The sequence below is a fragment of the Bos indicus genome, chromosome 17, assembly GCF_029378745.1.
Source record: "Bos indicus isolate NIAB-ARS_2022 breed Sahiwal x Tharparkar chromosome 17, NIAB-ARS_B.indTharparkar_mat_pri_1.0, whole genome shotgun sequence".
Lineage (NCBI taxonomy): Eukaryota > Metazoa > Chordata > Mammalia > Artiodactyla > Bovidae > Bos > Bos indicus.
This window is the reverse complement of record NC_091776.1, coordinates 50862691-50890414: the sequence shown is the minus strand read 5'-3', so window position 1 is coordinate 50890414 and position 27724 is coordinate 50862691. Positions and strand designations below refer to the sequence as shown.

Sequence of the window (27724 nt, the reverse complement as noted above, 5' to 3'; positions counted from 1 at the left end):
TTTACTTATTGAAGAAACTAAGGTTGTTTATCCTGTTGAACGTTCCACATTCTGACTTTAGCTTCTGCTGTTTCTAATTTTTCTGCTTCCATCCCCCATATTTCCTGTAAACTGTGAGTTAGATGTGGAGGTCACATCAAGTTAGGGTCCAAAATGTTTTGGGAAGAATCCATCACACAGGTGGCTTTGGTACTTCTACCACCAAGACTGGTGGGTCCAGGCCCCTCCATTTTCAAGTTCTCCACCAACATGTCACCTTTGGGTTTCAGTCTGTTGATGATCATGGCCTGGATCCATCATTTCATTAAGGAGTGCAAACTTATTTTCTAATCTCTCTCACTCCCTTTTCATTTACTACCTGGATTTCCTAAAAAGAACTTCCCGTTCTCAACCATTTTCTGAGTCTGAAATAGAGTTCGTTCAAGAAGGGCAGGAGCGAGTGCTTAAACGCTTTTCTTTTAAACACTTCAGAATGAATGAGTAAGCTGGTGCCCCTGCCATCGGCAAAAGTGGCCAATTATTGGGTGTTATAAATTCAACGATATGCAAAATATATATAATTCATATTTCCCGATCAATGGTAGTCATTGTTCCTGTTGGGGCTGTTTCACCTCTATAATCTTGAGTTGCTTTTTATAGAAAAGTTTAAGATAAAGTTCTGGTTTTTTTTAAAGGAAAGATTTAAAGGCCCCAGGTCACAGAGGGCTTGGGTGGGGAGGGCGGCGGGGAGATCGGTAACCTGCCAGTTGTCCCGCGCTCCCGCCAGGTCGTCCGCAGGTCCCGCGTCCGGGGGCGGGGCAAGGCGTAGGCAGGGCCGTCGCGCCTTTGCGCGCGGGGCGGGGCAGGTGGCGCGGCGGCGGCGGCGCGCGGGCAGAGGTGAGGCGCGCGGCCCCCTAGCGCGCCAACGCGATCCCCGCCGGAGCCGCGGCGTCCCACCGTGCGGCCCTCATCCTTCTTCCTGACCCGACATCCCGCCGGCTCCAGGATGGGCGCGCGCGCTTCGGGAGGACCCCGGGCCCGGACAGGGTTCCTGCTGCTGCTGCTTCTGCTCGGGCTGGTGGCCCCGGGCGCGCAGGGGGCGCGGAGCCGCGGCGGCACCGAGAAGAACAGCTACCGCCGCACGGTCAACACCTTCTCGCAGAGCGTCAGCAGCCTGTTCGGCGAGGACAACGTGCGCGCCGCTCAGAAGGTGGGCGCTGGGCCCGCGCCCGCGGTCACCTTGCCTCGGCCGCCGCGCACCTGGCGCCCAGGGCCCTCCTGGGCCGTGCGCGGCCTCCGGGGCTGCAGGCCGGCCGGGGCTCAGAAAGAGGGAGGCCCGGGTCTGGGGCGGGGGGTCCGGGCCTGCAGCCTGTGGCCCGAGCCGGGCCAGGCCAGCGTCGTGTCTGGGGGCGAGTTCCGGCTCAGGTCTAGTGCGCAGGGCCTCGGCGCGCCCTGTGTTCCATGCGGTACTTCTCCTTGAACCTTGCTCCCGGGGGCACTCGGTCCGGGCCTGCCCTCGGCAATTCTGACGCCGCCGCGCCTCTCATTCATTCATTCAACACGTTTGAATGAGCGCCTACTGTGAGCCAGGCACCGTGGCGGCTGCCCAGAGGGCGCCCTGCTCGCCGGCGCCCTCTCCCCACGCTGCTGCGCTCTCCCCAGCAACCCCGAATTTCCTGTAGCCTTAACGCCGACCCACTTCCCCTGAGCACCTTAGGCCCTCCTCCTTCTGCTTTGAAGATATTTAGGCTTTTTATTACTTTACTGTTATTTTTTTAAGAATGAGAGTAATGCAGTCTGCTCCGTTGCTTTGGCAACCTGGCACAGTAACCCTTTTAAGCACCTACTGTGTTCTGGGCCTTTCACTTAAAGCGTTTTATTTACTTTGGAGCTGTTGAGGAGCCCCTGGCCCCTGGGGATGGTGTTGAGCGCTCCGGAGAAGCCCTTTCTCTCCCTGCTCTGCCCTCGGCAGCTGGGTGAGCCACTGTGGGTTAAAAAGTCCACCGAGCAAGGGGAAGTGAATAAGGGGGACTGTTGAATGTGGTCAGGCGGTTCCTGGAGTACAGCCCATACTGTTCCTTCTCTTAAGCGCTTTGCTCTGCACCAGCCCTGGGCTTTTGGAGTGGAGAAAAGTTCCACCTCTGACTGGATGGCTTCAGGCAAGTGGCTTCACTTTTTTGAGGCTCAGTCTCTTTATTCCTTCAATGGGGATAGTAATCATATCCTCTTGTAATTATGAATTGTAGGTCCCTTCTTGGCCCAGAGTCATGGCTGAATCAGTGTCAGATACTGTTGTTAGTTATATCCTGGCCAAGGCTCAAATCTCAATTGCTTAGCCCTGCTGGCAGTGCTTTCAGGTTTTTAAAAAATGCTTTCTGCTGCTTGAGATGAAGGGGAAAGAAAACATTAAACCCCAAATCAGACTGACTGAACATTCTAATTGGATGAGATGAAATATAGGTTAATTTGTTAGGAAAGCTGTTAACTTCTGAGCGTCCTCTCCTGTGGGTGTTCTGAGAGGCTGTAAAGGTTGTGGGTAATGGGGCGGGGGAATATCTCTTTGTAGCTGGCTACAGAGGGAGAGCATAGAATAACTGAGTGCAGAGAAGTGGCCTCCAGACTGCCTGAGTATGCAGGGTGAATCTGCACCTCCCTCCTGCTGTGTCCCTTAGCCATTTGAAGGCAGAAATCATTTGTTTTACAGCAAAAAGACCTTCCCTTGTGGCTCAGCTGGTAAAGAATCCACCTGCAATATGGGAGACCTGGGTTCGATCCCTGGGTTTGGAAGATCCCCTGGAGAAGGGAAAGGCTACCTACTCCAGTATTCTGGTCTGGAGATCCCATGGACTTCCATGGGGTCACAAAGAGTTGGACATGGCTAAGCTACCTTCACTCGCTCACAGCAAAAAGAAGTCTGGCCTTTTTGGGGGAGGGTTAAGCACAAGCCACCATGTCTAGGCTGATTATTCTATCTGGGAATCTGAGATTCATAGACATGAAATACAAAGTAGATATTTAGGGGTTCAGATGTGGGTTGATATCAATAAGACAGCTGTATTCTAGCAAAGTATCTGAGAATCTTGAAATCAGAATTCCTTTTGAGGTAAACCAAGGTTTGTGCTTTCAATAGAGATGACCATAATACTAACTGCTGCTAAGTCACTTTAGTCCTGTCCGACTCTGTGTGACCCCATAGACGGCAGCCCACCAGGCTCCCCTGTCCCTGGGATTCTCCAGGCAAGAACACTGGAGTGGGTCGCCATTTCCTTCTCCAGTGCACGAAAGTGAAAAGTGAAAGTGAAGTCTCTCAGTTGTATCCAACTGTTAGTGACCCTATGGACTGCAGCCTACCAGGCTCCTCCATCCATGGGATTTTCCAGGTGGTAAAGAACCCATCTGCTAATGCAGGAGACATGAGAGACATGGGTTCGATTCCTGTGTCAGGAAGATCTGGAGAAGGTAATGGCAACCCACTCTAGTATTCTTGCCTGGAGAATTCCATGGACAGAGGAGCCTGGCGGACTACAGTCCATGGGGTCGCGTAGAATCAGAGACGACTGACGCAACTTAGCACGCACATTTGTTTAAAATACACCTCCTTTTTTCTGGCCAAGCATCATGAGGGATCTTAGTTCTCCAACCAGAGATCAAACCCATGCCCCCTGCAGTGGAAGTGCAGAGTTTTAACCACTGAACCGCTGGGGAAATCCATGCCTTTTTTTTTTAAGATCTAATTGGCTTTAATCAGCAATTTGTGAATTGGGCGACATCCTTTCTAGCATATAAGTGCTCCCTGTTCTAAGTTCTTTTATAAATAGAATAACTCACTTCATCCTTAGAACAGGCCTATAAGGTTGGTACTGTTAATATTTCCATTTTACAGATAGGGAAACTGAGGCACAGAGTGGTAAAGTGACTGGCTTCAGTGCAGCCTGGGTGGCAGAGCCAGGATTTGAATCCAGGCACCGTGGGGCTTCCCAGGGGGTGCAGTGGTAAACAATCCACCTGTCAATGGAGGAGATGCAGGTTCGATCCCTGGGTGAGGAAGATCCCCTGGAGTAGGAAATGGCAACCCACTCGAGTATTCTTGCCCGGAGAATCCCATGGAAAGAGGAACCTGGAGGGCTCCAAAGAGTTGGACACGACGGAGTATGCACGCATACATGTACACAGTAGGTCTGGAGTCCACGCTGGTACCTTCACTGGTCTTTTGGTGTCACGACCCTCCCTGAGCCCCTCAATCAGTGCAGCATCCAAAATGAGGCTCCCTGACATTTCCTGTGGAGTGTAGCTTAGGCCAGCCAGGCTTAGGGAAATTGCTCTGTTAATTATAATTAAAGGAAAACTGAATCTGCTAGCAACTATAGTTTTCAACAAGCCAGACCTTCTTAGTGGGTTGTAAAGTTTGAGGGTATTTAATGAAACACTCTATGTTCTATCTAGGAATTGTCTAAAATTAACCCCAGCCCTTCTGGTTCAGAGCCTAGGCCTTGCTCTCCCACAGACTTGGGTTCAAATCCCAGCTCTGCTTCTTACTAGCTCTGTGACCTTGGGCCGGTTGCTTGACCTCTGTGTGTCTCCTTTGTGCAAAGGAGATAAATTGGCAGGTTGAATGTGACTAGTCATGGTGTACAATACCAGGCACTGAATAAGTATTTAGTAAAATGGTAGAAGATATAAGAAGGATTCATCTGGTGTGTGTAGTATAAAGATGTACCCTCATTTAACCAACTCCTCCTGATGGTCCATGTTTTGTTAGTTTCCGATTGGATTGGATTGGCCACTCCAATCCTGGCTGCAGTAAAGGTTTTTCTATCTAAATTTTTGGGAGTGCGCATATACAAGTTCATCTGTAAATTGTCAGAAATTCAATTGCTGAGCCAGAGGGTCTGTGTATTAAAAAAATTTTAATTGAAACATAATTAGTGCACTTTTCTGTGTTAAGTATACAGTGAAATGAATTGTCATATACCAAACATGCCCATGTGACCCACACGTCGCACTGGAAGTATAGGGGTCCAATCCCCTAGCCCCAAGATAACCTCTCTCCTAACTCTGACAACATAAACTAGCTTTGTCTGCCGTGTCCTTTATGCACAGTTCCAGTTCATATACATTTTGAGTACTGAGAGACGTTACTGAAATGTTTACCAGTTATACCAGTTTCCATTCCTGTCATACATGTGAGGGCTGCTTTCCAACACCTCTCTAACGAAGTGTCAGTAAACTATTTGGTTTTATTATTTTACTGTGAGATAGATGATCTTTTCACTTTTTCGGAATCCAGTGGCATCTTTACTGGGAACTGATTTTTGTTTTCCTTTGCCATTACTGAAACTGTTAGTCTTTTTCTTTTTAAGAGGCTGGCATTTTTTTTTTGCTTTGTAAGAAAATATTTTGAGCAGAATAACTTTGACACTTTCCAGTCTTCCCCCCCGCCCACCAACATTTTAACAGGTTTATTGAGGTGTCATCGACATAGACTACACACATTTAAAGTGGGACAAAAGTGTACGCGTTGGTAAATTTTGACATATGGATACACCCCTGAAAACATCACCATCATCAAAATAATGTTGTCTGACTTTTTCTTTGAAAAGCTGGAAGAATTGAATAAGTTAACAGTGAGACATTCTACCTGGGATAACCATATTCTCCCCAAACTGTTTCTTTTTCTCTACAAACACACACACATACACTTTTTTTTTTTGGAAAGTAAATTGTGGACATGATGATATTTTCTCCTCAGTTCAGTTCAGTTCAGTCACTCAGTCGTGTCCAGCTCTTTGCAACCCCATGAATCGCAGCACGCCAGGCCTCCCTGCCTATCACCAACTCCCGGAGTTCACTCAAACTCACGTCCATCGAGTGAGTCGGTGATGCCATCCAGCCATCTCATCCTCTGTTGTCCCCTTTTCCTCCTGCCCCCAATCCCTCCCAGCATCAGAGTCTTTTCCAATGAGTCAACTCTTTGCATGAGGTGGCCAAAGTACTGGAGTTTGAACTTTAGCATCATTCCTTCCAATGAACACCCAGGGCTGATCTCCTTTGGAATGGACTGGTTGGATCTCCTTGCAGTCCAGGGGACTCTCAAAGAGTCTTCTCCAACACCACAGTTCAAAAGCATCAATTCTTGGGCACTCAGCTTTCTTCACAGTCCAACTCTCACATCCATACATGACCACTGGAAAACCATAGCCTTGACTAGACAGACCTTTGTTGGCAAAGTAATGTCTCTGCTTTTCAATATGGTATCTAGGTTGGTCATAACTTTTCTTCCAAGGAGTAAGCATCTTTTAATTTCATGGCTGCAGTCACCGTCTGCAGTGATCAGAACCTAATACCATGGCCCCTTCACCCCAAAACTTAAATTTAGTTCAATAACATTTTGTAATATACAGCCCATATTCACATTTCCTTTATAGCTTAAAAAAAAATACAGCACCCAATCAACAGCTCATTGCAATTGGTTTTAATGCCTCTTTAGTTCCTTTTAATCTATCAAAGTCCCTTTACCCTTTTGGGAATGGGAGTCAGGGGTGCTTTTATGACATTGATGTTTATGTCTTCTTTTTCTTAACAGCTTTATTGAGCTATAATTCAGATACTATACAATTCATTCACTGAAAGTTCAGTGGCTTTTATTATACTCAGCGGGGTTGTACATCACCACATTCTGTACATTTTACCACATTTCTGTACATCACCACAATCAGTTTTGAACATTTTCATCACTCCTCCCCGCCTTAAAGAAACCCTAAATTTCTTAGTGGTCACCCCATCTCCCCCAATCCCTGGCAGCCCATAATCTTCTTTGTTCTTATGGATTTGCGTATGTATTCTGGACATTTCCTGTAAATGGAGTCAGCCAGTAGGTGGTCTTTTGCATCTTGCTTCTTTCACGCAACATCTTGTTTTCAAGGTTCATCCATTTTGAAGCTTTTGTCAGTATTTCATTCCTTCTTAGGGTTTTCCTTTGATCCATTTATCAGTTAATGGTCATTTGGGTTGTTTCCACTTGTTGGCTACTATGAATAGTGCTGCTCTGAACATTCATGTGCAGGTTTTTCCAGGAATATATGTTTATTTTGGAGTATGTACCTAGGCATGGAATTTCTGGGCTTCTCTGGTGGCTCAGACGGTAAAGAATCTGCCTGCAATGCGGGAGACCTGGGTTCCATCCCTGGGTTGGGAAGATCCCCTGGAGGAGGGCGTGGCAACCCACTCCAGTATTCTTGCCTGGAGAATTCCATGGACAGTCCATGGGGTCGCAAAGAGTTGGGCAGCTGAGTGAGTAAGCACACGGCACAGCATATGGCAGCTCTGACATCTCAAGGAGTTTCTGTTCAGACCATTTGACGTTCCTATCAGCAGTATATAAGGATTCCAGTTTCTCCTCATCTGCGCCAACATAAGTTCTTGTCTTCCCCACCACCCCTTGGATATATTTAATTCAATTTATTTTTAATTGAAATATAGTTGATTTACAATATTATACTAGATTCAGGTGTACAACCCAATGATTCAGTATCTTTGGACTATACACCGTTTATAGCTATTATAATAGGATATCAGCTATATTCCCTGTGCTAGGCAGTATATCCTTGTGACTTACTTTATACATAGTAGTTGTATCTCTTAGCCTCTACCCCTATCTTGTCCATCCCCCTTCTTCCCTTTCCCTGCTGGTAACCGCTAGTTTGTTCTCTGTATCTGTGAGTCTGCCTCTTTTTCGTTATATTCATTACCTTGTTATATTTTTTAGATTCCCCACAAAGTGTTATCATACAGTAGTTGTCTTTCTCTTTGACCTTGCCTCACAGCGTGTCAGGTCCTAGTTCCCCAACCAGGACCTGCACCCCGTGCAGTGGAAGCTCAGAGTTGTAACCACTGAACCACCAGGGACGTCTCATTATTTGTCTTTCTCTGTCTGACTTATTTCACTAAGCAGAGTACCCTCCAGGTCCATCCAGGTTGTTGCAAATGGCGAAATTTCATTCTTTTTTATGACTGATTAGTATTCTGGTTTATGTGTGTGTATGTATATCACATCTTTCTCCATTCACCTGTTGACGTAGGTTACACTTTTTGAGTGTAACCATTCTAGTAGGACTGACATGGTTTCTCCCCGTGGTTTATCTTACTTTTTGGCCTCAGCATATATCACATGGTACCTCAGTTACCCAGCCAGGGATCGAACCCTTGCCTCCTGCATTGGAAGCATGGAGTCTTAACCACCAGACCACCAGAAAAGTCCCTCTCTCTGTGGTTTTGACACCCAGTTGGTTTTTCAGTTGTCCCATGATGCATCTAATCTGTTTCCCCAGGGTTAGATTGAGGACCTAGCATTCCAGTAAGAATTCTACCTGAGGGCCTTGTGTCTTTAAGAGGGCAGCATGTCAGGACATATGGTGTCATTTAGTCCCATTGCTTTGACCCACCCTCCCAGAGGTGCCTTTTCCCCTTTGTAATTCACTCCTGATCCTCATGTGTGTTCCAGCACTTCAGTTCCCATTAACTTTGTCTTACTTCCTGTTTCTCAGATCCTTAGGCAACCTCTAAACTGCTCCTTTGCTGCTTTTCTTATGAAAATGCTTGGGCGCCAGTTTAAATATGCTTGGGGGTAATGGGGGTGAGGAGAGTTTAGGACGCCCTCCAGATTTAGGACGGGGTGATGAAATGCTGAGCTGGAGTAATTGTGTCTTCTCCCTTGGACTGGCCACAGCCGCGGGCCTCCTGAGTTGGCTCACTTGAATCTTTTTCATTTTATCTGTTCATCCTGAATATTGCCCAGGAGACACAAAGGGAGAAAGAATTGTATGATGAACCCCTGTACCCTTCACCCAGTTTTGACATTCTTGTTGTATCTCTTCCCCCATCAAAAAAATGTTTGAAGCCTGGCATAGTGTTTTAAAACTAATCCAAGACATATTGGTTCACTTTTGAATATTTCAGTCTCTGTCTTTAACAGATAAACATTTTGCAAAAATGTTCTCCACAATACCATCATCACAGCTCCTGACAATTTTTTAATAACCATCCCAAGTCCATTTTCCTATTTCCCTGACCAACTCAAAACATCTTTATGCAAAAGTGCTTCATTTGAATTGGGATCCAGTTTCCTGACCAGGGATTGAACCTGGGCCACCACGGTGAAAGTCCGAATCCTAACCACTAGACCACCAGGGAATGCCCAAGCTTGGTTTGGTTTGTTTAATTCTATTATTAAATTTTTGAATTGAGGTAGAGTTGATGTACAGTAGTATATGATTATACAGTGCTGTTCGCGGTATACAACATTCACACTTTTTATAGGTTATACTTCATTTATAGTTACTATAAAATTTTGGCTATATTTTATAGGTTGTAGAAAAAACATACAACCTGTGCCGTTGGTTTGGCTTTTCACCTATTTCTGTGAACTGCTTCAGGCTCTGGGCTTCACTGAACCTCACCTTAGTCTGCAGGGCTCCCATGAGGAAGGGCCACAGTCTGGCTGGCTCACCCAGAAATACCGTCTGGAAGTTCTGGAAGCTGGAAACCTGAAATCAAGGTGTAAACCAGGCTGCTGCTTTCTGAGGCCTCTTGCTCACGGATGGCTGTCTTCTCCCTGTGTCCTCACGTGATCTTTTCTCTGTGCATGTCTGTGTCCCCATTTTCTTTTTTTCTTTTTCCTTTCAACAATTTTTTTTATTGGAGTATGGTTGGTTTACAATGTTGGGTTAGTTTCAGGTGTACAGCAGAGATTCAGTTAAACATGGGCATGGTGGTGCCTGACTCTTTGCAGCCCCTTGGACTGTAGCTCACCAGGCTCCTTCGTCCATGGGATTTCCTGGGCAAGAAGACTGGAGTGGGTTCATTTTCTTTCTTTTAAAAAAATTTTTTTTCCCATCAAATGCAGTGTTAACCTTTTTTTTGCCACGCTGCTCAGCATGCGGGATCCTAGTTCTCTGACCAGGACTGAACCTGCGCCTGTAGCACTGACCACACCGAGTTCTAACCACTGGGGGACCTGTGGGGAAGCCCCCCATCTCTTCTTGTAGGGCCCCCAGTCCTGTTGGATCCAGGTCCTCCACATTGGCCTCAGTTCACCTTCACTGAGATGTGGAGGAACACAGTGCTGCCCACAGCATCCCCTCAGGGCTCCTGTGTCTTCACACAGACAGGGAGCCAAGGACTAACTTGCTGGAGCAGAAGCCACAGTGAGCGGTGCCAGCCCCAGGGGGCAGAGTGTTCCCACCCACCCGGTCCAAAAGGCCCCCGATGAGCCTTTCCATGTATCACCCTTTCCTGCCCTGGCTGGTCCCCAAGGTGGGCCTCACCTTTCCTCTGAGCACAGCCAGGTCCTATTTGGGCCTGTGGGTTTCCCAACACCTGCCCAAAGACAGTTGTTTGGTGGGAAGGAGATGACTCCCTTTGGAAAGAGGACTGGACCTCCAACCTTACTGGGTGCGCTGGGTTGCCACCCAGCTGTCCTCAGATCTGACACAGGCAACCTAAGGGGTCCCCACATCGTTTTTTGTTTTTTTTTTAAATTTAATATTTATTTATTGGGCTGCACTGAGTCTTAGTTGTGGCATGTGGGATCTTTAGTCGCAGCATTCAAACTCAGTTACGGCATCTGGGATCTAGTTCCCTGACCAGGGAGTGAACCCGAGCCCCATTGCATTGGGAGCATGGACCCTTACCCACTGGTGGACAGGGAAGTTCCCTAATGTCCATTCTTCCTCAGTCCCATTTTACAGCTGAGAAACTAAGGCACAGAGAAGGTCAGCGGCAGCAGAAGCTGTAATGTCCCTTCTTCCCAAAATAGCTACTTTTTCACACCCTTTCTAGGGGAGCTGGTACCCTCGAAAGGCCTGCTAATTTTTTTCCCAGGTGCCTCAGGGAGTCCTTTCCCTTTTCCTCCACTTGAACAAAATGTAAAAATTGCTACCTATGGACAAATGGGCACAAATTGTGATGCTTTTAAAGAATAACGAGAGGAGGAACAAAGCGTGGAGAACCCTGGAAGGGAGTGCTATTTGGCAAGAAAGAGGAATTAAGTACTGATTCACGCAGCCACATGGGTGAAGCCAGACATTATTATTTTGAGTGCAAGAAGCCAGGCACAAAAGGTCACGGATTGCCTGATTTCATTTGTACAGAAAGTCCAGGAAAGGCAAAACCGTGGAGACGGGAAGAAGATTAGTGGTTGCCTAGGCTGAGAGGGAGAAGGCACTGGCAACCCACTCTGGTACTCTTGCCTGGAAACTCCCATGGACAGAGGAGCCTGGTAGGCTGCAGTCCATGGGGTCGCTAAGAGTCGGACATGACTGAGCGATTTCACTTTCACTTTTCACTTTTCACTTTCATGCATTGGGGAAGGAAATGGCAACCCACTCCAGTGTTCTTGCCTGGAGAATCCCAGGGATGGGGGAGCCTGGTGGGCTGCCATCTATGGGTTGCACAGAGTGGGACACAACTGATGTGACTTAGCAGCAGCAGGCTGAGGGGAGGAGGGAATGAGGAGCCGCTGCAGATGGGGACAAGACTCCTTTTGGGGAGATGAAGATGTTCTAAAATTCAATTATGGGGGATTTTTTAAAAAAAAACAACAACACTGAATCATGCATTTTAAAGACGAGAACCTTATAGTATGTAAATGATACATCAGTGAAACTAACAAAAAAAAGAATTATAACTAAATGGACACCAGTGTGTCTTCTCTCCAGGGGATGGTACATTCTCCAAAATGCCCCCACCCACGTACCCCTATCCAAGAGAGGTCCAGGGACCCTTTCTTCTCCCTGACATAAATACTTCCTTCTGTCATTCCCACATGATTTTTTTTTAATGTCAACTGTTCCATTATTATTATTTTTTACTCTTTCAGTTAAAAAATTTTTCTTTTAAAATAGAGGTATAGTTGAGGACTTCCCTGGTGCTCCAGTGGTTAAGAATCCACCTGCCAATGCAGAGGACATGGGTTCCACCCCTGGTCCAATAAGATTCCACATGCCACAGGGCAACTAAGCTTGAGTGCTACAACAAAGATGAAATGCAGCCAATAAATAAAGGAAGTATAGTTGATTTGCAGTGTTAGGCTAGTATCCTTCTGGTTTTCAAATAGCAACTTATTAAGGAATAATTCATATATTAATACTATACAGTCCTTCCATTTAAAGTGTATAATTTAGTAGGTGGGGGGTGGGGTCATTTCCTTTTTATCTTTTGGTCACACTGCAGGGCAGGCAGGATCCTAGTTCCCTGACCAGGAATCAAACCCTGGCCCCCCTGCATTGGCAGCTCAGAGTCGTCTTATCTGCTGGACCACCAGGAAGTCCCTGTCTGTGCCATTCTTCACCTGGGCATATAAGGGAAGATCCATAAGCGAGTGGTAACAGTGCTGTCTCTGGAAGGGGATTCAGGTTGTAGGAAGTGAGACTTTATACCATATCGCTATACCATGCTGCTATACCATGTGTATAGCATATCGCTTAAAGTGATATGAAGCTGCACCTTGTGTTCATACTGGGAGAGCTACTGCAGCCCTCCAAGGCCCCTGGGTCCTTAAAACTGGGATGGAGGTGCGTCTCTGTCGTTTGCACGTGCCCGAGATGTGACGATGGGACTCAACTGTGAGAACCGCCGTTCTCGCCCTTTAGAGTTGCTCCCATGCAGCAGCACCCGGCCTCTGGGTGAAATAGGTTGGTTGCAACACCTTCACCATTTAGAAATGAGAATTCAGGCAGGGACTTTGACAAGAGTCAGCAGAGGGCTCTGGGAGTAATCAGAAGTGTAGTGAGCACTTTTGCAGAGGGCTTCTGGCTTCTCCGATGGATCCCTCCACCTGTAGAAAGAAGACCTTTTTTTTTTTTTTTTTTGAATATTTATAATTTTTGGCTATGCTGGGTCTTTGTTGCTGCAGGCAGCTCTTCTGTAGTTTCGAGAGCTGGGGCTACTCTAGCTGCAGTGTGCAGGCTTCTCATTGCAGTGGCTTCTCTTTTTGCAGAGTACGGGCTCTAGGGCTCATGGGCTTCAGTTGTTGTGGCACACCAGCTTTGTTGCCCCACAGCATGTGGGATCTTCCCAGACCAGGGATCGAACCCATGTCCCCTGCATTGGCAGGTGGGTTCTCAACCACTGGATCACCAGGGAAGTCCAGGAGGGAGATTTGACCATATTCACTTGGTTCTTGGCGCCCCAAGCTAGTCCTATGCTCCATTAATCCACAGGGCGATTTGGCCAAGCCCTGGGGTTGGCCTTTTTCACCAGCTGGCTGAGTTTTCTCATTCAACTGTAAACTTGGCCAGACTAGGAAGAAGGAAGCTGTGGCCGAGTTGGTAATGACTTTTCTCTCATTTCTTCAGTTCCTGACAAGGCTAACCGAGAGGTTCGTGCTGGGAGTGGACATGTTTGTGGAAACCGTGTGGAAAGTTTGGGCAGAGCTCTTGGAAGTTCTTGGACTCGACGGTAGGTGTTGGGGGGCATTCATTTGAAGGCAGTGTTTCATTCTGGTGCTTCTCAAATTATGGGAGTGGTATCCAGGGTGGGTGGTACAGGAGAAGACTACAGGGGTGAAGGGGATACAAGAGAACCTATTTTATTATCGTAGTTATGTTTGTAAGTAGCTGGGATTCCCAGATGCTACTTAGAAGGTGTAGGTGGGTATTGCCAACTTGTCTGTCCCTAGACTTGCCTGTTGGCTCAGATGGTAAAGAATCCGCCTACAATGCAGGAGACCTGGCTTCAATCCCTGGGTCGGGAAGATCCCCTGGAGAAGGGGATGACAACCCACTCCAGTAATCTTGCCTGGAGAATCCCATGGACAGAGGAACCTGGTGTGCTACAGTCCATGGGATTGCCAAGAGTCAGACACGACTGTCACTCAGGCAAACCTTGGGGACTGGAGGTGGAGTCTCTGTGTGGTCGGGGTCCGTAACAAACTGCTCCAGTTACTCAGACAGGAAGCGATTTAATACAGAGAATGAGGTGCTCACAGAATCATTGGAAGGAGCAATGTGTGATTCCCAGGAAGTCAATGTGCTGGTCCAGGAATCAGGAGGCAGCTGCTGGAACCCTTTGAGTTCAAGCTCATGGCCCTGGTCCAGGCTGCTGCCTCTTTCCAGGAAGCCTGCAGCAATCTGTGTCAGGGTCACCAAGACCACCCCCCGCCCCCAGGTCCCATGCATCTCTAGAAGGACTCCCAGGACCCAGCATTTGTTGGTACGCTCAGCTGTGATGGTTACAGGGAAGGACACAGCACTCAGCAAAGGGAAAGACATGTGGGGTGAAGTCTGGGGAACCAGGCACAAGCTCCCAGAGCCCTCTCCAGGATGGGGGTGGGAGTGTCACACAGGACACGCTTTGTTCCCCATGTGAGGTGTCCTCAACCAGGGACATCCAGTCGAGACTCAGCACCCAGGGTATTTATTGAGGGGCTGGTCATGTAGGTACCCTCTGCCTCATACCTTCTAAATTCCAGACTCCTAGAAGGAAAGCATATATCAGCGTGAACCACATTGTTTGCAAAACCTCCAGGCCCAGATTGAACTCAGTTCTGACCCTGCCTCCCTGGAGGTAGCATCTGATCCTACGGGTCAAAGGCTTAGTCCCACAGTTGCCCCCACTTCAGACACTCGTCCAGGTTGTCGCCAGTGCTTCCGACCGGCTGGCATAGATCAAGAGTACCAATGGCCCGTCCCCGCCTTGGGTTCAAGTAACTTGCTCGAGCTGCTTGTGGAACCCTGGAAACCTGTTTACTCAGTAGATAACTTTTTTAATGATAGGATGTAATCCAGGAACAGCCAGGTGAAGGCGATGCATGGGGCAGGGTTTCTGGGCAGGACTCGGAGCTTCCATGGTCCGAGTTCTGTTGACTCATTGGCCACTGGTGATCGATTCAACCTTCACCTCCTCCCAAGAGGTCAGGAGGGTCAATCGAAAGGCTCAACCCTCTAATAACCAAGTTGGTTCCCTTGGCAACCAGCCTACATTTTTAGAGGCTTTTCAGAACCACCTGATTAACAAACACAGGTATGTGTGAAAGGGGCTGTGAATTATCAAGACACCTTTACTGCTCTTATCACGTAGGAAATTGCAAGGGTTTTAGGAGCCTGTGCCAGAAATGGGGATGGAGGCCACTTATTTCTTATGCATCCCAATCTCACACTCCAGAAATCCAAGTTCCCAGATGCTGGCCAAGGGCCCAACTTGCAAACCTTTCTGGAAAGTGGCCTTAGGCCTGCTGGCTGAGCGCTTTCCTGCTTATCTCCTAACAAGATCCCTTTCAACAAATCAGCTAGAGTGATTTTTTTTTTTTTTTTTACTACTTTTTTGGTTAGTGATTTTAAAAAAACAAAATGTAAAAGTCAGATTAAGTCACTCTCGTTAAAACTGCCCAGTGATTTCCTGATGCACTTTCAAGTGACAAAGTTCACACCAAGGATGCTGCCTAGCCCCTGGACATACCCAGCTTGACGCCTTCCAGTCTCTGTGTTTCCTGCTGGGGACGATCTTCCCAGCCCTTTGCCTGCTCCCGTCTTTCCCATGCTTGGTTCTCTGGTAAATGGCACCTCTTCCAAGCAGCCCCTCCTAACCACCTTGTGTGAGGAACCTCATGCTCAGTTCTCACACTCACATTCTTCCACCTCCTATCCTCCTCCCACGTGTGTGTGTTTGTTACTCATCTCCCCTCTGAGATCCGTGAGCAAGGTCTTGTGTGCCTTCTCCAGGCTGCAACCTTGGCCCCGGCTCTGCCCCTGGTACAAAAAGGCCCATTGTCAGTAAGAGTTGGAGGCCTGTTGGCCCCACTGCTTCATTCTTTGGTGAATTGAGTTGTGTCCCTCTCCAAAAGTGCCCCTCAAGACCCCCACACCTGTGAATGTGAACTTACTGGGGAATGAAGTCTCTGCATATGTAATCAAGCTGAGGTGAGGTCATCCTAGGTTAGCGTGGGCCTTCAATCCAACGTCTGGTGTCCTTATAAGAAGATGAAGGGACTTCCTTGGTGGTCCAATGGATGAGACTCCGAGCTCCCAATGCAGGGGTCCCTGGTTTGATCCCTGGTCAGGGAACTGGATCCCACATGCTGAATCTAAAGATCACGCATGTCCCAATGAAGATCAAAGATCCCGTATGCTGCAACTGAGACCTGACGCAGCCAAATAATAAATAAAAATAAATATTTTTTAAAAAGAGGGAAATTTGGACAGGGACACAGACACAGAGATGATGGCCATGTGAATGTGAAAACGGAGACAGAGAAGGAGGGGTGCAGTCCATGAGCCAGGGACCAGCTGGAGCGACTTGAGCCAGAAGGGGCAGGGAGAGAGCCTCCCCTGGAGCTTTAGCTGGGGTGCAGCCCCACCCACACCTTGACTTCAGAATTCTGGCCCCCAGAACAGTGAGGCTCCATTCCTGTTGCTTGAAGCCACCACTTCTGGTCATTTGTTACAGAAGCCCGAGGAGACCAATATACTCTCTGAGTTCCACGCACCGTCTCTTTGAATCCACCTACCACCCCCAACCCTCTCCATTGGCCCTGACATTCCCACCTTACAGATCAGAGACCGAGGCCTTGGAGTTGAGCTGGCTGCTGGCCCAAACCCATACCCTGGTACGCGCCCACTGTCATCCCCTCCGTCCCTGGGAACCCATCCTCCAGCTTTGAACCACCGAATTCAGTCTCTGAGAGGCCTTAGGCAGAGAATCAGAGGCAGCAGCATCGCCATTTGAGAGGCTGCTGTGCAGCTCCAAGCCCCCTGGGGCTACGAGGGCCCCTCCTGGGACTCCGGCTGAGTCAACACGGAACCTGGCTCCTGCAATTGAGTGCAATCCCGATTGGAATCCATTTTCACCGCCTGCCCAGATCATTAAATTCTTGGTATTTCCATCCCTGACCAATGAGCCCTGGAGAAACAAACCTGACTGCAAGAAATTGCACTCGGCTTGAAATGAAAGACTGGAGTCAAGTAAGCCTCCTGGTCGGGGAACTAGATCCCACATGGTAAAACTAAAGATCCCGCATGCTGCAGTGAAGATCAAAGATCAAAGAGTTCTTCCACAGCCAAGAGGCCCTGAATACTCATGTTCATGAGAAGGGTGGCTGGCACATTCGGAGGTGAAAGAACTCACTTCTGTGTTGTCGTATTTTTCCCCTTGATGTGTTAAGTTTCAAAGCATCTGAAGACCTCTGGAGTCTGTGTCTTACCCTGAGATGTTTGAAGGTGCAAAAGGTTTTGCAGGAAACTGGACTCCAGAGTTGGATTTTCTGGTACAGAATGCATCCATGAGCACAATCCTTTAATTGCCTGCTTCAGAATGTTTCAAGGTACTGGTTAAAATGGAGAGTCCTTAGCCTGGAGTGGTTCCGTAGAAATAGAATGCCAGCCACATATGTGACGTTAAACGTTCTAATTGCCATGTTAAAAAGGTAAAAAGAAACCAGTGGAATGAATAAGGTGTTTTAGTTAACCCAACAGATTAAAAATATTGCCATCTTGGTACTTCTCTTGAACCTCCACGCTTCCACTGGAGGGAGTGTGGGTTTGATACAAGCCACCAGCACAGCCACAAGAAAAAAAGAATGTCATCTCATCTTGGAATCAATAGGAAATTATTAATGAGGTGTCTTACATTTTGGGGCACACTAATGTCTTGGAAATCTAGTCTGTATTTGGCCCAGCACATCTCAATTCACACTTGCCATGTTTCCCGGGCTTGGTGTCCACCATAATGACAGCACGGTTAGCTCCACCCTTGATCTCCTGGCTGAAGGCACTTTTCTGGGAAATAGCATCCAGAGTCAGAAGGAAGGATTTCAGTCTCCCATCTTCAAGTTGTTGACTTTCTCTGAAGCCTTGGAGCCCTTGTGACATTGTGACAAAACGGGGGAAGTAGGGATTCCTCTTGGAGGCTGCCTCAGGACAGGGCAGGGACTGGGTGGCTCTGTCAGCCAGACTCTACCTTGGAATACCGGCTCCACTGTGCCCTAGGCGTGCGACTGAAAAAGGTTCCTGGACCAAATTCCAAAGTGTGTGTGTGTGTGTGTGTGTGTGTGTGTAGGCTTCCCCCCACCAGCTAGCAATGTGCAGATACCATGCGGTGACAGAGAATTCAACTCAGTTCTGACACTGTCTATCTAGAGGCAGAATCAGACTCCACAGGCAAAGGGCTCAGTCCCACAAGACCACCCTCCACTTTGGATGCCCAGCATGAGTCCAGGTCATCACCCGTGCTTCTGAGCAACCGGCTGCAAACTAGCAGTTCCCATGACCTCCTTCTTCTGCTCAGTTAATTTGCTAGAGCAGGGACTTCCTTGGTGGTCCAGTGGCTAAGAGTCTGCACTTTCTCTGCAGGGGGCAAGGGTTCAATCCCTGGTCAGGGAACTAGATCCCACATGCTGCAACTAAGAGTTTGCCTGCCACAGCTAAAGATTTTGCCTTCTTCAATGAAAATCGGAGATTCCCTGTGCCATAGCTAAGACCCGGTGCAGCCAAATAAGTAAATAAAAATATATTTTTAAGAAACATGGAGCTTAAAACAGTATAGTATTGGCATAAAAACAGATACATAGACCAGTGGAGCTGAGAAATAAAGTCATGCACATACGGTTAGCTGGTATTTGACAAAGCCAAGCATGCTTAACGGAGGAAAGACAATCTCTTCAATAAGTTGTGCTGGGAAAACATTCACATGTAAGAGAATGGAATTAGATCTCTGTTTCACACCACTCATAAAAATTAACTCGAAACGGATTAAAGACTTAAATGTGAGACCAGAAACCATAAAACTCCTGGAAGAAAACAAGCAGTCAGCTCTTTGACCTTGTCCTTGGCAGTGATTTTCTGGATTTGACACCAAAAGCAAAAATAAACAAGTGGGACTACATCAAGTAGAGAGTTTCTGCACATCCAAAGAAACGATCGACAAAATGAACTTACAGAATGGAAAAATATTTGCAAACGTATCTGTTAAGGAGTTTATATCCAAAATAGATAAAGAACTCACACTACTCAATAGCAAAAAAAAAAAAAAGAGAGAAAAAAAAAATGGACAAAAAGGAATTCCCGGATGGTCTAGCGGTTAGGACTCTGAGCTTTCACTGCTGAGGGTGCAGGTTCAATCCTTGATCAGGGAACGGAGATCTCATGTGCTACATGGTGCAGCCAGGAAAAGAAAAGGGTAGGGGGATGACAAGGGGCCTGGATAAACATTGTTTCCCAAAAAAGGAAACATATGAATATGAATGTTTTCATATTTATTAAAAAAAGGAAACATATTCCTTCAATATGAATGGTCAACAAGTACATGAAAAGGTACTGTATTACCAGTAATTCAGCATTGCTAGTCATTAGGGAAATGCAAATCAAAACCACAGTGAAATGTTAATTTGGTTACTAGAATGACTGTTACCAAAAAGATAAGAGAGAACAAATGTTGCTGAGGGTGTGGAGAAGTTGGAACGCTTGGGCACTGTTGGTGGGAATGTAAATTAGTCCACCACTGTGGAAAACAGTATGGAGGTTCCTCTTAAAAGCAGAGAACTTCCCTGCTGGTGCAGTGGATAAGAATCTGCCTGCCAGTGCAGGGGACACAGGTTCCATCCCTGGTCCGAAAAGATTCCACGTGCCTTGGAGCAACTAAGCCAGTGGGCCACAACTACCAAAGCCCACATGCCCTGTAGCCTGTGCTCTGCAACAAGAGAAGGCACCACGATGAAAAGCCCGCACGCTGCAGCCCAAGAGGAGTCCCCGCTCGCCACAACCAAAGAAAGCCTGCATGCAGCATCCAAGATCCAGCACAGCCAAAAATAAATCAGTAAAATTAAAAAAAAAATTAACAGTAGAACTACCATACGATCCAGCAGTTCTACTTCTGGGAATATATCTGAAGGAAACAAAAACACTACATCAAAGAAATAACTACGCCATCACTGCCAGCCCCCACCCCCACCCTGTCCCTGGCCATGTGCATTGCAGCATTACTTAGAATAGCTAGGGCATGGAATCAACCTAAGTGTTCACTGACAGGTAAATGGATAAAGAAATTTTGGTGTGTCTATATATGATGGAGTATTCTTCAGCCATAAAACAGGAAATCCTACCATTTGCAACCACATGGATGGACCTTGAGGGCATTAAGCTAAGTGAAATAAGTCAGAGAAAAGCAGATACTGTATAATCTCACTTATATATAGAATCTTAAAAAAAAAAAAAAAAAGACTCATAAGTTGAGAGATCAGATTTGTGGTTGCCAGAGACAGTGAATGGAAAATAGGGGAATTGGAGGAAGATGGTAAAGAGGTACAAACTGCGGTTATAGGATAAATGAATCCTGGGGGTGTAATGTGCAGCATGATGACTGTATTTAACCCTGCTGTGCAGTATAGTTGAAAGTTATTAGAGTTAGGAGATCCTCAAAGTTCTCGGGAAAAGGAAAACTTTTTTTTCTGTCTGTGAGATGATGGACATTTTTTTGTTTTGCTTATGTATTTTTAATTGCAACACATTTGCTTTACACTATTGTGGAGATGATGGATATTAACAAAACTGATTTTGATCGTTTCACAATATAAGTCAAGTCATTCTGTATACTGTGAACTTAAATAGTGCTGTATGTCAGTTATGTCTCAATAAACATGGGAGAGAAAGTTGCATGCTGAAGTATGATGTGTGCCTCTTTCAAATGGTTTGGTTAAAAAAAGGGGGGGATTATGTGACTAGAGATGGAGCAAAATGTTAAACGTTAAACCTAGATGATTTCGATAGGAGTATTTATATTATCATCCTTTTAACTTTTCTGTTTGAAAATTTTCTTAAGTCGGGCACACAGAAGATGCACGTTCTTCATTTCACTCAATTCTTAAGATGGAACTTCATGTGTGGGTACCAGTTACGATTAGGTTTGGCTGTGAGTAACAGAGACCCCCAAATTACAGCAGCTTATACAAGATGGAAGCTTATATTTCTCTTATGTGAAAAGTTCACAGGTAGGTGGCTAGGCAGGTAGGTGGCTTTGCAGCACATTCTCCTCAGGTCCGAGGCCCCTTCCATCTTATTGCTCCCCAATAGGTGACTTCCCTTCCCTCATGACCCAAGACAGCTGCTCCTATACCAGCCATCGCATCCACATTCCAGCAGGCAGAAGAAGAAGAGGTAAAGGGCCTATTACTACTACTTTTAGGAAGCCATCCCAAAACATATCTGCCCACCTCTCCTTGACCAAAACTTAGTTATGTAGCTAGCTTCAAGGGAGGCTGGGAAACACCCTTCTCCTAGGCAGCTGTGCACCCAGCCTAATGCTGGGTATGGAAGACAGGAAGGAAGGCAGCTGAAGGCCAGTGTGCAGGCTCTGCCCTACCTGAAAGGTGTTTTAAACCCATGATAGAACAGTGTTGCCCTGTCTTCTCCCAGGGTTCTATACCCAGGCAGCCAGCTTTAGTTTCTCAGGGTGTGGAAGAGGCCCAGCCAGTGAGCTGAGCCACCCAGCCCAGCTCGCAGAGAAGCCCCGTGACTCCCTGTAACTGGCCGCTGTCCCTCTGTTCTGTCCTGCAGTCTCGAACCTGTCCCAGTACTTCAACCCCAGCTCGGTGGCCAGCAGCCCCGCCCGGGCCCTCCTGCTGGTGGGCGTTGTTCTCCTGGCCTACTGGTTCCTGTCTCTGACCCTGGGCTTCACCTTCAGCGCCCTGCACGTGGTGTTTGGCCGCTTCTTCTGGGTGGTGCGGGTCATTCTGTTCTCCATGTCCTGCGTGTACATCCTGCACAAGTACGAGGGCGAGCCTGAGAATGCCGTGCTGCCCCTGTGTTTCGTGGTGGCCATCTACTTCATGACCGGTCCCATGGGCTTCTACTGGCGAGGCGGCCCCAGTGGCCCCAGCGTGGAGGAGAAGCTGGAACAACTGGAGAACCAGGTCAGACTGCTCAACATCCGCCTCACCCGTGTGCTGGAGAGTCTTGACCGCCCCAACAGCAAGTGACAACCAGCCAGCCGGCCGGCTCCCCCTCCACCAGCGCCCTCTCTCCGGAAACAAAAAAGAAGAAGAAAAAAAAGAACGCCAAACCCCAAACAATCTTAATAAACATGCCTGAGCAAGAGAGGGGCGCTTTGTGAGGGTGTTTCCGGCCACGTGTCAACTCTTAGGACATCTTCTGGGAGGAATTGACAAGATCGTTGTTGTAGGACTACCCGCCAAGTGTCATTAGTGGAAAAAAATATTTTTTAAACAAAGGATATAACCATATTAGCTGTACAGTAAGAGAAGTTTATCTGTGCATAGAGCATAAAGTTAATTTTTTCAAGCATTTAAATACATCTTTTGTAAGGTTTTTTAATAAAGGCAGATTGAGTTGAGTTTATTAAAACTTTACACAGAGGGGAAGAAATTGCTAATTCGACCTTTTGGGAATGTTTCAAGGCAGGTGTTTGCTTTTGCAGCACAGGGATTGGTGGGTGAGGTCTGTGTGCGTTCTTTTCATGTTCCAAAGCTGTGACCTTCATTTCATGTTGTTTTTGGTTGATGTTGATTTGATGAATCGTGTCGCTTCTGAATGTGGACTCTTGGGTTTCAAGGTTGAAACTCAATGTCTTTGAGATCCTAGATGATTCAACCAAGCCCCCATCAATCAGATTTCTGAATGAAGAAGTCATTATTTGTAGAAAACCTAAGATTCCCTCTCCTTTCTGTACTTTGATGTATTTTAACCTCCACATTTTCTAAAGGAAAATTCAAGAACCAGACAAAGAAATATCATTGGAGTTTGATACCAAGAACTGCCTGAGTGAGCATCGAAGCTCATTCAGGTATCTAATTTGAGTCCTAATTTTACCATTGGCCAGCTAGGGGGATATAGGAAAGCTACACTCTCCAGGGTTTTTTGTATACTTATTTCATTTTGGTTTTTGGTTGACTCAGGACCTTAGAAGGAAAATCAACCATAGCAGCTAATAACCTTTCAAGTCTGTTGCTGCTTATAAAGCATTCTCAGGAACAATAAGCAGAAACCCACAAGACTTGGAGAAGATACGATTTATTCTATCTGAAATTTTTACAATATATGTGTTAGGTGCTTTTGGTTTGAATCTGTGGTGGCTTCATTTTAGGTGGTCTCTAGTGGTGAAGAGAACTACATGGGGGGGCAGACAGCTGTGGGGGTCCTGAACAAAGGGGGCTTTGCAAGGCTTGGATCAGGCGCTAGTGGAGATGCCCCTTTCTGGGTACCAAACAAGCACAGGAAATCAAGGAAAGGATGACCCAGGTTTTGCTACTAGGCTTCATGACTGTCTCCATCGGCCTTCCTTGCTCACCGAGTATCCTGGCAGCCCTCTCACAGAGCCCCTGTACACAGGTTTTCAGAGACCCCTGTCAGATAGGGTAGAACCAAGACTTTCTGGTCCAGGTATCCTTTCAGGGAAAACTCAGCCACCTGCCAACTCTTCCTGTGCTGCTTTATTTGAGGTTGCAAGTACCTGGAAAAGAGAAGCAGATGTTTTTCAAGAATGTTTATGAAACTTCTGTTTTTAAGGTGCATATTAACGGGACCCAAACTCTCTTGCATTTGCAGCTCACTTCTTGAAATTATGTACATGTCCTCTAGAATTTGCTTGGGCAAATCTTTATCCATGGGCGTTGGAATACCCTTTGTTTCTGCATTGAAGCCGTTCCAGTTTTGTCAATGGCACCCCACTCCAGTACTCTTGCCTGGAAAATCCCATGGACAGAGGAGTCTGGTGGGCTGTAGTCCATGGGGTTGCTAAGAGTCGGACACGACTGAGCGACTTCACTTTGACTTTTCAGTTTCATGCATTGGAGAAGGAAATGGCAACCCACTCCAGTACTCTTGCCTGGAGAATCCCATGGACGCAGGAGCCTGGTGGGCTGCCATCTATGGGGTCGCACAGAGTTGGACACGACTGAAGCGACTTAGCAGCAGCAGCAGCAGGTACTTAGAGAAAGATCTGTTTTCACACAGGGTATAGAGAACTCCAGGGAGGTTGTGTTTGCCTTCTTTCCCCTTGTGCATTTGGCTTCTATGTTTCTGGCATGTTTGGGTGTTTGCTTTGCTCATGTTAGGCAGTGGGATAATTGACATTCTCTGCACAAAGATTTTAAGTTTTAAATTACTGTGTGGGTACAACATCCACCCTTCTCTCGCCCACTCTCACACCTGGAAACCTGATGGAACTGTGCTGTCTTGAGACCCTGGCAGAAAAATAATTTTAACTTCTAGTAAATTGAGGAAGGCTCACATATCTGAGTACTGGTAGACTGAGGCCTCATCATCAACTGGAAATTATTGTTAAGAATATATACACCTTGGGATTTCCCTGTGGCCCAGGGGTTAAGAATCTGCCTGGCAATGCAAGGACATGGGTTCAATTGCTGGTCCAGGAAGATTCCACATGCTGTGAGGCGACTAAGCCCATGTGCCACAATTAAGACCCAATGCAACCAAATATGTGAATAAATAAATACTAAAAATAATATGCACCTTGTTTTCTGGATTGGCTAAGTGTAGGCTATGAACCCAGTTGAACAATCTGATACACCCAAATGAAAGATGTCTTTATTTTTAACAAAAGTTAATTAGTTCCTTAAGAGTGTCTCTTCAGGGTAGAATAGTCCTTGAAATTCTGATGAAAGTCACGGAGGTTTGATATGCGTAACTCCTGTCTTTTAATGCGTAAATTCGACTTTTGCTTGGACGTCCTCTTATCCTCAGATAGTTTGGATTTTTTTTTTTCTTCTTTCCATGGAAGCTTGTAGGATAATTGACCTCCCCCAGGACCCCTCATCTCCTTTTCTCTCTCTTTTTGTACATGAGAAATGTATTTTTGTATCATATCTCATACCTTGAGGAGAATTTTTTTTATATCTTCAGGGCTGTAGAATATATTAGTGTAACATCATTCGATGTGATATGAAAACATCCTGACGAAAACTACTGTGAATCTCTCTTATAGTTAAAACTCATTTTTTTAGATATCTTCAAGTTCATCAGTGTTAATTTCCCAATGCTTCAATATCGCAGTAAATACCAAGAGCAGAAAAGAGCCCAGAAAAGAAAAAGAATCTGTTATCTCCACCTTGCTGGATTTCCGTGGATATTTTGGGATCAATGTTTGGAGCAATCTCTTCCTTGACATCCTGGCAAAGATGCTTTTGTGGCACATCAGCCTTTCATATTTTCCATTTTTGTATTTTCCAATACCAATCAGCATTACTTGCCTTCTGGGGTTTTTTTGGTTTGCTTGCTTTTTTTTTTTCCCCAACCCCATATCATTTCTTGTAGCAAAATGCAACAACAGAATTTCCTGAAAGCTGGCCTTGTGAATTATGCCAGGGTCTTTAATTTATGAAGGGGACCGAGTGACATCATGGAGAGAGGTTAGTGCCTTTGAAAGAGATTTTAAATACCCATAGTTGCCCAGAGACAACAGGCACACCATGCCTCTCAAGACCACAGGGAGCCTGTCACACATGGGCTCAAGAAGCAGACAGGAGAGCAGGATCTGTGCCCTGCTGACTGGCAGGGGGTAGCTAGTTGGAGACATTGCCTGTTGGCACTAAGGGTGAACATGCAGGGTGGCGTCAGTACTTGGGAGGGTTGTGAAAGGACTTTAGTACACCCACCCACCAGGGCTGGCTTGTGGGGAAGATGTAAACCACTTTGGTGGTGTTTCAGTAGCCTTCTAGAGAGGTTAGGAATATGACATCAGACGTCCAGTGCAGAATCTAAAGCATGGACAAGACACCTTCTCACTATCGGGAATCCTGCTTTATTTCATCCTCTTGCTTCCTGCTACATTTTGTTTTTCCTTTTTTTTTTTTTTTTTTCCAGCTGCACTGCATAGCTCATGGGACCTTAGTTTCCCACTCAGGGATGGAACTTGGGTCCTCTGCAGTGAAAGCATGGCATCCTAACCACTGGACTGCCAAAGAAGTCCCTCTGCTACTTCTTAAGATGCTTTTGAGGAAGGCTATCTGCCTTATAGGCTGATATCCGATCACTTCTCCCGATGGGTTTTTAATTGACTGACTGAACCAAAAAGCCAGCTCTTGCCATCACTTCTCGGCCTTTTGGCTAAGATCAAGTGTAGTATGGGGGCTTCCCTAGTGGCTTAGTGGTAAAGAATCCTCTTGCCGGTGCAGGAGATGCAAGAATTGCAGGTTTGATCCCTGGTTCAGCAAGATCCCCTGGAGTAGGAAATGGCAACCCACTCCAATATTCTTGCCTGGAAAATCCCACGGACAGAGAAGCCTGGTAGGCTACAGTCCATGTGGTCACAAAGGGGATGCAACTGAGCACACACACAGCCATCATCTAGCTCACTTTAACAGGCATTTCTGGGGACTTCCCTGGCAGTCCAGTGGTTGAGACTCCATGCTTCCAATGCAGGGGACATGGGTTCAATCCCTGATGGGGGAAATAGCATGGCCAAAAAAATAGAAGGAATTTCCAAGACCTAAAGGTGTCACCCGCCTCCCCCAGCTTTTTTTGGATAATATATCACTATTCTGCAACATTTTTATTTATGGCCATTTGAGTACTTCAACCTTTGCTCCTTATTGTGAATAATAGAAGCATATACTTTTGCAGAATCTAACACAGTAGCCTTCAAATTAGACTTGGACAACCATCAATGTGATAAATAGGATCTGGAATAAACAAAGCTTGTCCAGTCTATTGAAATCTGCACTCTGCTCTTCACTGATTCCTTGATAAGTAGGAGATACACCAGGACCAGTATTTCCCTGGTGGTGGTATGAAAACCTGATTGCCCTTTGCACCATCTACTGAAAATCTGTGGCAGCTAGTGGTGATATCAACCATATGTTCTAATGTCTTTTTGCAGATTTAAAGATTTTATTGTAGTGTCAATTTAATATCCGCATGTGTGTTAACTCTTTGAATACTGTAATTGATTTCTTTGTGATGGTGGTGGTGATTAGCGCTCACTTAAAATCCAGCTTAGCACTTATTTCCCTCTTCTCAACTGGAAATTATATTTGTGAGGTATGGTACCCATGATCCATAGTGTATTCATGAGTCAACTTCACATTTCGTGTATCTGGTTATACATTTTACATGGCATTTAATTTGATACTCTGAATCCATCTGATTTTAATATAGTGGTGTGTGCGTGTGCCTATGTGGCGTGTGCTCACTTTAGTTTCATGAGCTTGGGAAACTGATTCTACAAATATCATAAATAAGCATAAATGTATAACGCTTATTTTTTTGGCAAAGCAATCCGTACATTTCTCTTATTTATTAAATCACTGGCTTTGGTGTTACGTAGAGATATTTGTAGACCAATTTCAAAACAGAATTAAAATATTGTGAAAATTACATCTTAATAAATGTTTATTGTAATTTTGGTGTACAGACTTCTTAAATTTATTTCATTACTTCCAACCAAGCCTGTGTGCAGTTTTCCCAATCCTGACATGTCATGCTGATTCCATGATCCTGTTTCCCAGTCTGAAGAGTGGTCATACCATCTTGAATTCAATTGTTTAACTGGAGGTAGGGTTGCCAGATAAAATACAAGATACCTGTCTATTTGTCAGATAGACAACAAATACTTTTTTAGTATGTGTGTGCCCTGCAGTATTTAGGACACACTTACAACAAAGGGAGAAAAAAAAAAAAGAGCTGTTGCTTATCTGAAATTCAAATGCAATGGGGTGTCCTTTATTTTTATTTGCTAATTCAGGCAATGCTAGCAGGGTATAGCAACTGATGTACGCCTCTCCACC

At 46.1% G+C, this 27724-nt stretch overlaps 1 protein-coding gene across 2 annotated transcripts; it reads left to right on the top strand.

The window, feature by feature from the left end:
- Positions 1–841: 841 nt before the first annotated feature.
- Positions 842–27348, top strand: BRI3BP (BRI3 binding protein). Of its 2 annotated transcripts, XM_070769368.1 has the most exons (4): positions 842–1189; positions 13332–13434; positions 21036–21119; positions 21519–27348. In XM_070769368.1, the coding sequence occupies exons 1-4, from the start codon at positions 986–988 to the stop codon at positions 21938–21940; spliced, it is 813 nt and encodes a 270-aa protein (XP_070625469.1). In that variant the 5' UTR covers positions 842–985; the 3' UTR covers positions 21941–27348. The 2 variants fall into 2 exon arrangements, with proteins under 2 accessions (XP_070625469.1, XP_019833479.2); XM_019977920.2 differs by lacking the exon at positions 21036–21119 and having other exon boundaries at positions 845–1189.
- The last annotated feature ends 376 nt before the right edge of the window (positions 27349–27724 follow it).